This window comes from Panthera pardus, unplaced genomic scaffold (assembly GCF_024362965.1).
Source record: "Panthera pardus isolate Hobbes unplaced genomic scaffold, ASM2436296v1 HiC_scaffold_13, whole genome shotgun sequence".
Taxonomy (NCBI): Eukaryota; Metazoa; Chordata; class Mammalia; order Carnivora; family Felidae; genus Panthera; species Panthera pardus.
Window position 1 is genome coordinate 201,682,987 of NW_026526688.1, and position 13,658 is coordinate 201,696,644.

At 53.5% G+C, this 13,658-nt stretch overlaps 1 protein-coding gene across 2 annotated transcripts in view; it reads left to right on the plus strand.

The window, feature by feature from the left end:
* Positions 1-1,413: 1,413 nt before the first annotated feature.
* The window catches only part of TRMT44 (tRNA methyltransferase 44 homolog), a 29,790-nt gene continuing 17,545 nt past the window's right edge, over positions 1,414-13,658 (plus strand). For both annotated transcript variants that reach the window (XM_019453809.2, XM_019453810.2), the window contains exons 1-5: positions 1,414-2,034; positions 2,833-2,947; positions 10,061-10,280; positions 11,768-11,836; positions 12,646-12,753. In XM_019453809.2, coding sequence (XP_019309354.2) covers positions 1,446-2,034; positions 2,833-2,947; positions 10,061-10,280; positions 11,768-11,836; positions 12,646-12,753 — 1,101 coding nt within the window. In that variant the 5' untranslated portion in view covers positions 1,414-1,445. The remainder of the gene's footprint in view (positions 2,035-2,832; positions 2,948-10,060; positions 10,281-11,767; positions 11,837-12,645; positions 12,754-13,658) is intronic.

Consider the following 13,658-nt stretch of genomic DNA (forward strand, 5'->3'; position numbering starts at 1 on the left):
CCATAGCCGTCGTCTTAGATGTCTGCCTCTATGGTCGCCCTGAAGGTTTGTCAAATGCAGGCTCTTAATTAGCTCTGCATTCTCAATGCTTAGCGCACCCAGGTCTGCTCCCCCCTCCCCCAGACCTCCCACCACATATCAGCAACGGGTAAGATCGGTAATGATTCATCGCGGGTGCTCTAACCAGACTACACCTGTTGGGAAAGAGTTAGGGGTTGTATTATGTCCTGCCTGAAAAACCATGTCAAGGTCCTCATCCCCTGTACCTGTGGCCTTATTTGGAAATAGGGTCTTTGCAGAGGAGACACAGAGAAACTCAAAGAGCAGGCTGTGTGACCACGGAAGAAGACACCGGAGTTGCATGGCCGCAGCCCAGGAATTGCTGGTAGCTGCCAGAAACTGGGGCGAGGCAAGAAGTGCTCTCTCTTAGAGCCTCCAGAAACTGCGAGAGGAGTTTGTGGTTCTTGGTTCCAGCAGCCCCGGGAAAGGAAGAAAGCCTCATTAAAATGGAGTGAGGTGGCCCTGAAGGGGGAGCACTCACCCAGGTATCTCTGGCTGCAGCCAGGATCACCGGCAGAGAAGAATCATTTGAACGAGAGAGGACATTTTGCACATAGGAATTCCATCTCCTACTTTTAAGAGAACGAAGGAAGATCCCCAGCCCACCCCAGCAACCACGCGGAAGCATGGCTTGCAGCCCGGGAGAAACTGTCCAGCCTCAAACCTCGTGTTCTTCTCCCCTGAACTTTTGTTTAAAACTCCCTCCTGGTTTCCTCCTGAAAACCTAACATACGCTGTATTTTCCTTCGTGTCTCCAGACTTGGCCCTGGCTCCCCGTAGCTTGCACGGCCGGGCCTGCAACTTCTCTGCTCTTCCCGAACAAACTCGTTTTGCTAGTAAAATGGGGGGCTATTCGTTTTTTAAGATTGACCGGAGAGACAGCATGAAAATCAAGCACACGGTCCAAGACTAAAAGGGAAGGCGTGAACGGCTGTGTCCACGAGGTTCCATGCCTCCTTTAGGTCTCACTGAATTCCAAAGGAACGGGTACGTGCTCGTGTCTCCGACAAATCACCCGCTTTGGGTCAGGATTCCCTTCTTCTGGATTCCCACAGAGACTTCAGCCAAGGGCAAAAGTCCCAACAAGAGGGACGAAAGCCCACAGAGGACGAGGGCTATCTGGGGCTTCTGGTAACGGCACAGACTCTGCAGGCTCTGCTGGAGATGTGGGTCCCCCTCGGCGGGCCCGGGTCCTCCCGGGGGGACACGCGGGCGACACTGGAGGACCGGCCGTCCCCAGCAGGCCCAGGACAGGAGCCCTGCAAGAGGCGCGTGGCCGCGCGCTAGCCCCTGCGCGCTCCCGGCGCCCCGCCCCGTGACGTCACAGGCCGCGCCGCCGGGTGCGTCATCGCGGCGCGCCGCCGGGAGCTGGGCGCGGTTGGACTATGGCTGAGGTGGGCCGGGCGGCGGTGCGCGACCCTGGGGAGCTGCTCCCGGGGGGCTTCTGGGAGGCGGTGGCCGTGTGGCTGGAGAAGCCGCAGGTGGCCAACAAGCGGCTGTGTGGCGTCCGCCTGGAGGCCCGGCGGAGGGCCGCCCTGCCCTGGGTGTCGCCCCGCGGCCGCAGGCCCAACGCGGGCCCCGAGCTGGAGGAGCCGGGAGCGGCCGGACGGGGTCCGCGCCCCCCCGAGGGGGGCCCGGGTCGCGGGCCCGAGGAGTCCCGGCACCGGCGCCAGCAAGGGGAAGGCCCCGGGGAAGCAGCCGCGGCGCCCCTGCTCGTAGAGGGCCCCGGGCAGCCCGACAAGGCAGGAGCCGGGGAGGGCGATTTCTCCGCCTGGGATCTGGATTCTCTGTGGGACGATTTCTCCCGAAGCCTCGCCGGCGGCAGCCACGAGTTGCTGGCCTTCCTCACCGGGGCCCGTGCGGGATCGCAGCCAGAGGCGCCGAGCGAGCTCGACGTGGTTCTCAGAACCGTCATCCCGAAAACAAGCCCGCTTTGCCCGCTTGCTGCTCCGAGGAGAGAAGTTGTCGTGCAAGGTGGGAGTGTTTCCGGTAGCGAGAGGTGCCCGAGGTCAAGGCGGACGCCAGTTAAAGCGGCAAGGACAGCTACAGATTTTAATTACACATATATTATTGCAGTAGGGAGAGGTGTCGGGCCTGAACTGAGCTCCACCTGCATTTGTGCAGAGTTGACCGGCGTTTGAAAGGGAGAGGGAGGGAGTAGGGGGTGGTGGTGGGGCTCCGCAGAGTGAGAGAAGTGACAGTTAAGGAAAGACAGAGGATTGGGGTGAGTCGTGCCCCTGAGGCCTTCAGATTGGACGTCAGCGTTACCAGATCGGCTTCGCTGCAGGGGAGAGGCAGGGCTCCTCTACAAGGAGGGCCGGGTTTTTTGTTTTTTTAAGTTTACTTTTGAGAGAGAGAGCACAACAGGGGGATGGGGAGAGAGAGAGAGAGAGAGGGAGACACAGAATCCGAAGCAGGCTCCAGGCTCCGAGCTGTCAGCACAGAGCCTGACGCGGGGCTCGAACTCACGGATTGTGAGATCATGACCTGAGCTGAAGTCGGACGCTCAACCGACTGAGCCCCCCCAGGCGCCCCAGGACTGCCGGCTTTAGGACTGCTTTCTCCCTTGTGCGCCCGGCACCGTGCAGGCTCGGGATGCAGCAGTGGATGGGACATATGAGCATGTCTGACCTCCTGGGCGCTATGGTAAATAGAGCGAGGAAGAGCCATGGGAGAGCAGAAGGCTGCTGATTTATTACTGTTTTTCTTGATGCTTCTGCTAAAATGCTGACAAACTGTTTCATTGATTATCCCTGTGTCCCGCTCCCCCAGATGTCCTCAACGGAACTGTAACATTTTTACCTTTGGAGGAAGATGACAAAGGGAACGTAAAGGTTGACACAAACAACGTGTATCAAATCCGGCTCAGTGGGAGCAAAGAAGAATGGTAAGAACTGAGCAGTGGCTTCCTCCTCTGGCACTTTGTTTCCAGGCGGGTGTTTGAGCAGCTGCAAGATTCAGGCCCCGCAAGAACTGAAGGGGCAGCTGCGGTGTGAGAACCTTCCTGGGAGACTTTGTTCCTCGTTGGCCCCTGTGTGGGGGTGGGGCGGTCACCGCCTGGCCTGAGTCTGTGTTCTTCGCGTTCCGTGAAGCCTTGAGAACTAGTAGCAACCGGTTTTAGTGTCCAAGTCAAAGAATTGCAAATCCTTTCGTTTTATTTCTTGCAACTTGGTAACTTGAGTGAGTGTAAGCTTCCTTTTTTCCTTCCTGCTGAGGCTCCCCCATGGTTTGGATGGAGTGGGTACCCAGTGGTGCTTCTCACACAAGTGGTACTTGAGCAGGACCCCCTAGTTCCGTGTGGCATTTGGGCCTGTCCAGCAAGCGTGAAATCTGGTTGACTTCTGTTTGGTGTTTTTTAAATGACCGAGTCAGAGGGAGGGTAAATTCACTTACCGCTCTGCCGCTGATGTTTTCCTGAGAGCCACATCTGGAGGGTACAGATACTTTCCAGAACAGCCTTGAGGATTGTGTCTGTTTCATCAGACGGGGCTTTGCACATGGCTTTGTAGAAAGGAGAGGAGTAGAGTGGGAAGCCTGGTTTTGCAGTCAGAAAGGTCAGAAAGGGCTGGGTTTCCCCATTAGCAGTGTGGCCTTGGGTATGTCGCCTCTGTGGCTCCCAGTTTTCCCGTCTGTGAAATGGATTTAATAATTCTTGAACCTCTGAGGAGGGGCCTAGGCTTCCTGGGGACCTGTTGCAGGCAGAGAAGCTTGCTGGGAATTCTTAGGACCTGGGTGAAGCCTCTTTGTTTTTGTTTTTTGTTTTTATATTAAATATAATTTATTAAATTGGTTTCCATACAACACCCAGTGCTCATCCCAACAGGTGCCCTCCTCAGTGCCCATCACCCACTTTCCCCTCTCCCCCACCCCCCATCATCCCTCAGTTTGTTCTCAGTATTTAGGAGTCTCTTACGGTTTGCCTCCCTCCCTCTCTAACTTTTTGTTCCCCCCTTCCCCTCCTCCATGGTCTTCTCTTAAGTTTTTCAAGATCCACATATGAGTGAAAACATATGGTATCTTTCTCTGCCTGACTTATTTCAGTCAGCATAATACTCTCCAGTTCCATCCACGTTGCTGCAAATGGCACGATTTCATTCTTTCTCATTGCCAAGTAGTATTCCATTGTATACATAAACCACATCTTCTTTATCCATTTGTCAGCTGATGGACATTTAGGCTCTTTCCATAATTTGGCTATTGTTGAAAGTGCTGCTATAAACATTGGGGTACAGGTTCCCCTGTGCATCAGCACTCCTGTATCCCTTGGGTAAATTCCTAGCAGTGCTATTGCTGGGTCATAGGGTAGGTCTATTTTTAATTTTTCATTTTCATTTGTTTCCATATATTTTTTAACTTCTTCTCTAATTACCTGGTTGACCCATTCATTCTTTTGTAGGGTGTTCTTTAACCTCCATGCTTTTGGAGTTTCCCAGACTTTTTCCTGTGGTTGATTTCAAGCTTCATAGCATTGTGGTCTGAAAGTATGCATGGTATGATCTCAATTCTTGTATACTTATGAGGGGCTGTTTTGTGACTCAGTATGTGATCTATCTTGGAGAAGGTTCCATGTGCACTCAAGAAGAAAGTATATTCTGTTGCTTTGGGATGCAGAGTTCTAAATACATCTGATCCAATATATCATTCAAGGCCCTTGTTTCTTTATCGACCATGTGTCTAGATGATCTATCCATTGTTGTAAGTGGGGTATTAAAGTCCCCTACAATTGGGGCGCCTGGGTGGCTCAGTCGGTTAAGCGGCCGACTTCGGCTCAGGTCATGATCTCGCGGTCCGTGAGTCTGAGCTCCGTGTCGGGCTCTGTGCTGACAGCTCAGAGCCTGGAGCCTGTTTCAGATTCTGTGTCTCCCTCTCTCTGACCCTCCCCCATTCATGCTCTGTCTCTCTCTGTCTCAAAAATAAAAAATAAACGTTAAAAAAAAAAAAAATTAAAGTCCCCTACAGTTACCACATTCTTATCAATAAGGTTGCTTATGTTTGTGATTAATTGTTTTATGTATTTGGGGGCTCCCGTATCTGGCGCATAGACATTTATAATTGTTAGCTCTTCCTGATGGATAGACCCTGTAATAATTATATAATGCCCTTCTTCATCTCTTGTTACAGTCTTTAATTTTTTTTTTTGTAACGTCTATTTATTTTTGAGACAGAGAGAGACACAGCATGAGCAGGGAAGGGGCAGAGAGAGAGAGGGAGACACAGAATGTGAAGCAGGCTCCAGGCTCTGAGCTGTCAGCACTAGAGCCCGACGCAGGGTTCGAACTCACGAACAGTGAGATCGTGACCTGAGCCGAAGTCGGGCGCTTAACCGACTGAGCCACCCAGGCGCCCCTCTTGTTACAGTCTTTAAAGTCTAGTTTGTCTGATCTAAGTATGGCTTCTCCACCTTTATTTTCACTTCCAGTAGCATGATAGATAGTTTTCCATCCCCTCACTTTCAATCTGAAGGTGTCATGAGTCTCTTGTAGATGGCAAATAGATGGGTCTTTTTTAAAAAATCCATTTTGATACCCTATGTCTTTTGATTGGAGCATTTAGTGCATTTACATTCAGTGTTGTTATAGAAAGATACGGGTTTAGAGTCATTGTGATGTCTGTAGGTTTCCTGCTTGTAGTGATGTCTCTGGTCCTTTGTGGTCCTTGCAACATTTCACTCACAGAATCCCCCTTAGGATCTCTTGTAGGGCTGGTTTAGTGGCGATGAATTCCTTCAGTTTTTGTTTGTTTGGGAAGACCTTTCTCTCTCCTTCTATTCTGAATGACAGACTTGCTGGATAAAGGATTCTCGGCTGCATATTTTTTTCTGTTCATCACATTGAAGATTTCCTGCCATTCCTTTCTGGCCTGCCAAGTTTCAGTAGACAGGTCTGCCACTAGTCTTATCGGTCTCCCTTTATAAGTTAGAGCGCGTTTATCCCTAGCTGCTTTCAGAATTTTCTCCTTATCCTTGTATTTTGCCAGTTTCACTATGATATGTTGTGTAGAAGATCGATTCAAGTTACCTCTGAAGGGAGTTCTCTGTGCCTCTTGGATTTCAATGCCTTTTTCCTTCCCCAGATCAGGGAAGTTCTCAGCTATGATTTGTTCAAGTCCACCTTCAGCCCCTTTTTCTCTCTCTTCTTCTGGAATTCCTATGATAATGGATGTTGTTCCATTTGATTGAATCACTTAGTTCTCTAATTCTCCCCCTCGTAATCCTGGATTTTTTAATCTTTTTCTCGGCTTCCTCTTTTTCCATAGTTTTATCTTCTAATTCCCCTATTCTACCCTCTGTCTCTTCAGTCCACGCTGTGGCTGCCTCCATTCTATTTTGCACCTCATTTATGGCATTTTTTAATCCATCGGGAGTATTTTTTAGTCCCTCGATCTCTGTAGCAATAGATTCTCTGCTGTCCTCTATGCTTTTTTCAAGCCCAGCAATTAATTTTATGATTATTATTCTAAAGTCTTGTTCAGTTATATTGCTTAAGTCTGTTTTGATCAATTCGTTAGCTATCACTTCTTCCTGGAGTTTCCCTTGAGGAGAATTCTTCCGTTTCATCGTTTCGGCTACTTTTCTGTCCCTTTTGCCTTTTAAAAGCTTGTTGTGTGCTCTGCCCGTGCCGGCACTGCTGTATGAAAGGAGGGTCCCACGCCTTCCGGGGCCTGGCCCTTCAGGAGGTGTCTCTTCGGGAGATTGTTACTTGCTCTCTGTTGTTGTGACCTTGGTTATTTTATTTCCTACTCGTAGTGATGGTTTGGACCCTCCACCAGGTGTGCTTTGATTTGTTCCTTGGAGTAGCCCTGGAAAGGAGAACAGACAGACAGGAGACAAAAACACGCACACACACACACAACAAACAAGTAAACAAAAACAAAAAACAAACTGAAAACGATCCAAAAGCAGAAAACCAGAAGCACCGACCACAAGTAAAGAACAGGGTGGAGGTGCTGACAGAAGAGAACAGAGAGAAGTGACAGGAGTGGGGGGGGGGGGGGGGGGGGGGATAAACATTGACCAGGCAGAGAGACTAAAAGGCTTAGTCCAGAGAGAGAGAGAGAGAGAGAGGAAAATAAGGAAGGAGGCGGGGAAAAAGAAAGGAAGATACGGTTACCCAGACAGAGAAACTATACGGCTTGATTATTCCAGAGAGAGAAAGGAGCGTAAAGAAGGAGGTGTGGAACGTGTCAAGAGAATGCGTTAAGTTTGTCTGTTTAGACAGACCAATAACCAGAGTAACCAGCCTGGGGGAGGGAAGAGACGAGGAGGAGAAATGGGGGGGTGGGCAAGAATATAGCTCCAAATCCAGAAGTGACCTAGAGTTAATCCAGGCAACGCTGCATCGCTGGGCTGGGGGAACCGTCCGCAGGGTCTGTCCAGCTCCGGGAGATACGCGGTCACCCAGTGCGGAGGGGCGTGGTTTGGTGTAGGCTGGTCCCGCCTTCACCGTGGGCCCCAGGACTGATCCCTGAGGCCCCGCCGTGGTGGTGGTTGGGGGGTGGGGGGGGGGACGGCGATCCCCCAGTCTCTTCTCCGCGGACCCGGTAGACCCCGTTTGAGTCGTCCTCACTGTGCCACGGGCGCAGATGGGGCGGTCCTTCTCGCTCCGCCAACTCCCCTGACCCTGCGCTTGGCTAGGATTCAGAGTCCCGCTCCGTGTGCTCTGGTGCCGGGGAAGCGCCTCTCCATGCGGCCTGATGCGTGGTCCCGGCTGGCCGTGTCTGTGCCCCCGCGCTTCAGGGAGGACCGCCTTCTACTGCGGACCTCGCTACCAGCCTCCCCACCGAACCCCGGGGGCGGCGGACGCGGGCGGGCCTTGTCTTTTCCCACAGCGCTCCAGGGAGGGGGCCGCTTTCTCCTACTGCGGACCGCGCCCCTGACCGACCCCGAACCCGGCCGGCTCCCCTCCTCCCCAGGTGCGTGAACAGGGAGCCGGCCCCAGTCCGATGAAAGCCCCGCGGTTAGAGATGGGACCCCTCTGAGTCCCGGCCCGAGGTTTCTCTCTTGTCCAGATACAGCCCTACACTTCCCCCGCCGTTCTGTCTGTTCCCTTTGTCCCTCGGAAGAAGGGGATCCCTCCCCTCCGTGCCTACACGGCCCGTTTTATCTCCCCCAGTTCACAGTCACCCACTTACGGTTTCTCAAGTCTCCCCATTTTCTTCCCGGTAGTTTCAGTCTCTTTTCCTGCCAGACTCTTAGGGTTCAAAGTCCTTTGGCTTCAGCACTTCTTTGAGAGACACAGGAAGTGTGGATCCCCTTACTTCTCCGCCACATCAGCCCCCCTCCTCAAGGACCACGGGTGAAGCCTCTTTGAATTTTCTAGAGACTGCCCGAGGGACCTGGCCCCAGGCCCTTGCCTCAGCGAGCGCAGGCGCCTTGGGGAAAGCCACGTCTCCCGTGGCGGTCGCCTGGGGTGCTGATGGCAGAGCTGTTAGGTGAGCACTGAAGGCTCCTGCTCGGGTCTGTTGTGAGGGCGCCCAGCGGGGCCCGGCCCTGGCAGTGCCCCGTGCAGGTGATGCGTCGTGGTCACGTTCTGGGCTGACGTCCTGAGGACTCGGACTCGGCTGCCCGCTCCCCATCTTTCCAGGTTGGCATTTCCTGTCCTTGCCCCACCGGGCAGCCGTCCCTCACATCCCCTTGGGCACTGGGACCAGATACCGAGCGTCAGTTAAGTGGGAGTTGGTGGGGCCGCCGCACGTGCTCCCCACCGGCACCTTCCGTCGCGGCAGTGTTGGCGCGTGCCCGCCGCGTGCTCAGCACTGGGTAGAGCGGTGAGCGGGTCTCGCGGGGCGACACATCTACACGCTCTGCCACCAGGTAGTGCTGAGTGCCGCGAAGTACCATAAAACAGGTGAAGTGGGTCTCTGCCTTCCTTAACGAGGGGACATGGGAACGGTGTCGTATCCGGTCCACGCAGGGTGCGTGGGGAATGCCTCCGAGGAGGGGACGTCGCACGTGAGGCCTGAGCGGATGAGGGAGTGGCCGTGGGGACTCTGGGGACACCCAGGGAAAGAGCACGAGGCCCAGGGAAGAGCAGGGAAGGGCCTGGCAAGGTGTGCGGGCCCCAGCGGGAGAGCTTCCAAGGTGAAGGGAGTGGAAAAGGGGTGCAGCCCGAGTCCTGCCCAGGCTCTCGCCGCATCGTGACCTCGCAGGGGTGCATCTGTCGTGGAGAATCGGGGCCTGCTACTTAGGAATGACTTGTGTCCCTCCGACGCACACGCTGGCGAAAAGCCCGCAGGTCCCTGCTCCCTCTGGGGCAGCTGGCCGCTTGCCCTTGTCCCCTCGCGCCCTCCCCAGCCCTGCCCCTCTCATCCGGCTGCCTGTGCTTCTGCTTACCCTCAGGGGCCCCTTCTCTCTCTGCCTGACCAGCTCCGTGCTGCCCTCCCCTTTGTTGTGCCGCCAGCGTTGGGCCCTCAGAGGGGTATTGTGAGCTTCTGCTCGTGTGTTCCCGCAGACGGTGAGGGCCTGCTGTGCGGCCTGTGTGCCGTGGGTCCCCGCACCCGGAGCTGCGGGCTGGCCTGGGCCCCGAGACACGCGGAGACGGTGAACCTGTGAGCTGCCCGGGGCTGTGCCTGTGCTTAGCTTTGCGACTGAGCACTCAGCTCTTCGGCCAGTGAGTTTTAGCGACCGGTGTGCTCGCATTTGAGTTGCCCTTGTGAAAATGTGGAAGATGAGAATGGGAGGAGAATCCTTGGACGTTGGGAAGCTGGCTAGTCAGTGTGTGAGGCAGACGGTAAGAGGGGCTTTGTTATTGGTCGTCGATCCTTGTGATGGGATTCGTGGGATGGGCAAAGGCATCTTTAACCTTGGTGGCAGGAGAAGTCTTCCTGCTTTTAAAACGTGCGTTTTTCTCCATTGGGTGAAAGTTTTGCAACTCGTTCCAGAGTTTTGGGTTTCAGGTCCAATCGTTGTGTTAACATGCCCTCTATTCTTGGGGTAAACGGTTAACGTACAAATAGGACTTGAAACCAGCCCTGCTTATTCGTGTTTCTCTTATTTTTAAAGGTTCATATCTATTTTAATTTTCTGTCCAGAAAGATGGCATTCAGACGGAACTGTTTACCCCAAACCCGCCTGGCTGGGGGAAGAGCTGCTGGCCAGGCTGGCCAGGTGGTCTGTGGGGAGCAAGAAAAGTGGGTTTAAAAGCACCCTGTCCCTCATTTCCATCATCGAATACAGCAAGACTTACCGGGCGCTTAAGGAGAAGCATAAAGACATGGTCAAGGTAACTCTGGGGAAAACGTTTGTGACTCCCTTGTTCCGACGGGTGGCAGTGACCAGACAACAGGTCAGGCGGGTCAAGTCGTTTCTCCCGTAGACCTTCCAGTTTATCCCGACGCAGACATCACGGCGGAACATCCCCACTTTCGGGCCCCCACTGCGGGCGGGCTGTACTTCGACATTTGCATGGATGCGAACCGCAAAAATACTGACAGATGTGTTACGGAGAGGGATCTTTTCTTTTGCGCTTTGCGAATTTTTTTCCAAGCGAATAAGAGGGAATATTTAATTGAAACTACTTCAAGATTAGTTACTAAATTGCCACATTTCCTTAGGACGTACTTAAGGATGTTGAAGGAGAATACATAAAAACTCAAAGCACGAAAGCGTATATTTTCCGAAAGGAGATACATTTCAGATCATGTCTATCACTGCGTATTGAAGACATAAAAAGAAGGTAGCAGCAGACGTCTGTGTTCACACCCAGAGGAAGAAATAAAGCCTCACTAATGGGGCTGAACTTCTCTTGTGCCCTTGCCAGGGTCCGGCCCTGTTCCTGGAAGGAACCACGACCTGTCCTTTCCACGTGTGGTTTTTTCTCAGTTACCTGTGGTCGTGTAAAACAGGGTGCCCCAAAGGTCACAGGCTGGAGGCAGTGACCCTTCATTAGGGCACCTGGCCGACCTAAGCTGGGGACCCTCCTCTTCCAGATGCTGGTCTGTGAGGCCTTCATTATCTTACTAACTGTTGGGTTCTTTCAAGAAAGGACCTTCTGTTATTCCAGCCTTTGAAATTGTCCTGAGTCACACAGACTGCCCTGCCTAATCCCCCATGCCTAGAAACAGAATCCAGAACAGGACAGAATGTGTAACCTTGTCGTTGGTGTTTCCTCTTCTGCCAGATGTCCTCTGCACGTTGCTAGTTTCGACGATGGGGTGTCATGCTCGTGCAGCTGGTGTTGCACAGCTTTTGAGAGCACCTGACCGTTGTCGTGTGTGGCGGCTGAGGTTTTCCCCTCAGGCTTTGTCCCTGCTTTACAGATAGGGAGATGGGGACCAGCTGACAGCCAGTCACCAACAGACTAGAGGGCTAGAGCTCTGACCTCCTGACCCTTTCGCTCTCCTCGCCCGGCGCCTTGCTCATTTTCCTCATCTACATAAACGTCAGGGAAGGCATGGCCGAGAGCTTTCCCCTGATGTCCTGTGGTCTCATCTGAATGTCTTACGTGTGTTGTCCTTGTTGGAAAATCCTGCCTCGGACGGCATTGCCCTTGACGGGTCCTGTGATGCATCCAGGGTACAAGTTTTATGTGTCTTGATGCGGATCTCTTACTGCAGCAGAGTGATCCTAAGTGTCTGCTTTGCAATGAGCTTATTTTTTTAAGTTTTACAGCCTGATGAGTTTGACTTGTGCCTTATGGGGATACTTAAGTATGGCAAGATGGCTAGGTGCTGGGAGAACAATTTACGTATGCTCTTGCCGATTTCTCAGGTGTGGCCTGAAGTTACTGATCCTGAAAAGTTTGTGTATGAAGATGTGGCTATTGCTGCCTACCTGCTGGTAAGGACCGCTGTCGTCATCTAAGCTCCTGTGGGGCGGGGCAAGGTCGCCACTGGCAGAAGCTGTCAGCGGGGAACAGCACGTACCGAAGGGAACCGCACGTGTCGAATTCCCTACCTTGGGGCGTGTCTGGTTCTGCTTGCCAGGTTGGTAACAGGTGCAGCGGTCGGATTTTGCGTGAGTGTGGAACGAGTCTGAGTCGTGGGAAGCCGAGCTGTGGGGACTCCAGCTTAGCAGGTGCCTGCTTGATTCACCGTCGCCGTGGACACGCTGGGTGGCCCTCGCTGCTGGCGGGGCCCATGTGATAGGCACTTGCCTTCCAGTCCTGAATCTTCCCTTAGCTAGCTCACCGGCTCCAAAATGTGCCCTCTGACTTGATGGTCTTGATTTTAGTCTAGATAATTTCCAGTTTCCTTTCCTCTGTGATTCTCATCGCCCGTTTAGAAACGGCATATCTTGCTCTGATCATCAAAGTAGATAGTCTTGAAGAACATAGAGAAAGCATGAGGACACCAACAAACAATAATCTGTAAAGCTCTTGCCCAGAGATGACCACTTTCCTGTGGACTCTTGATGGAAGAAGAAAGCTTCGATGCCCCCACAGCATCAGGCAAGAGCAGGGGCCGACACCCCTTCCGCTCCCTCCGCTCACCTGTCCGACACGCGCACAGAAGCCCAGGGCCACAGACGAGGCCTCTCTACCTGTTTTGGAAGCGTGATTTGTAATCCCACGTGGGGTTTGTGTCTGAATGACTCTTGGAAGAAGTGAATCAGGAACTGATTCTCTTTTTTTTTTTTTTTTAATTTAGATTCTGTGGGAAGAAGAGAGAGCTGAGCTGGGCCTGACAGCCAAGCAGTCCTTTGTTGACCTAGGCTGCGGAAATGGTCTCCTGGTTCACATCCTGAGCGCTGAGGGGGTAAAGTGCACTTCCCTGGCCGTTTTGGCTCCTTTTCTAAAGTGTCTTCCGGTCCAGCACAAGGGCCCTTGAGCTCTTTCTCTGCCGGTACGAGCCGCATCCAGAGTCCGCCTGGCTGTCAGACTCGTGACTGAGGAGAGCCGGCGGCCCTCGCGCCACGTAGAACAGGGCTCGCGGGCGCGCCTGTAGAACGACAGAGCCCGCAGCACGGCGGTTTCTGCTGTCAGGTGCCTCTTCGGGACACTGGAAGGGAGTGGAAGGGAGTCAAGGCAGTGGAAGGGAGTGGAAGGCAAGGTGGACTCTGCCCTCCAGAAGCTTGAGTCCAGCTCGGAGGACAGTTTTTACGCTGTGATGGAACACTGCCATACCGAGTCTTGCACCATTTTCTGGGCCCGTGAAGTAAAGGCAGGAAGTGCTTAGAGCAGCCCCCGCCTCCGGGAGCGGTTCCGCGTAAGTGCGAGCCACGACCCGCCCAGGCTGGTGCTTCCAGCTGGCGTCAGCCTTCCTGTGGAGTCGCCGAGCGGAGTCGCCTTAGCTTGGCAGCTTCACACTTCGTCACGGGGACCACGGCTGATTTGTTTTTTTTTTTTAATGTTTATTTTTGAGAGAGAGACAGAAAGTGTGAGTGGGGCAGGGGCAGAGAGAGGGTGACGCAGAATCCGAAGCAGGCTCCAGGCTCTGAGCTGTCCGCACAGAGCCCGACGCGGGGCTCGAACCTAAACTGTGAGATCATGACCTGAGCCCAAGTCAGACGCTCAACCGACTGAGCCCCCCAGGCGCCCCGCCCCGTGAGCTGATTGAGCTGATTTCTTCTGAGGGTAGCATTGTTTCCTGTCTCAGACACGTTCTGTCCACAACTGTAGGAACTTAAAACGGGGCTGTTACAATGTACTTTTAATTGCCCT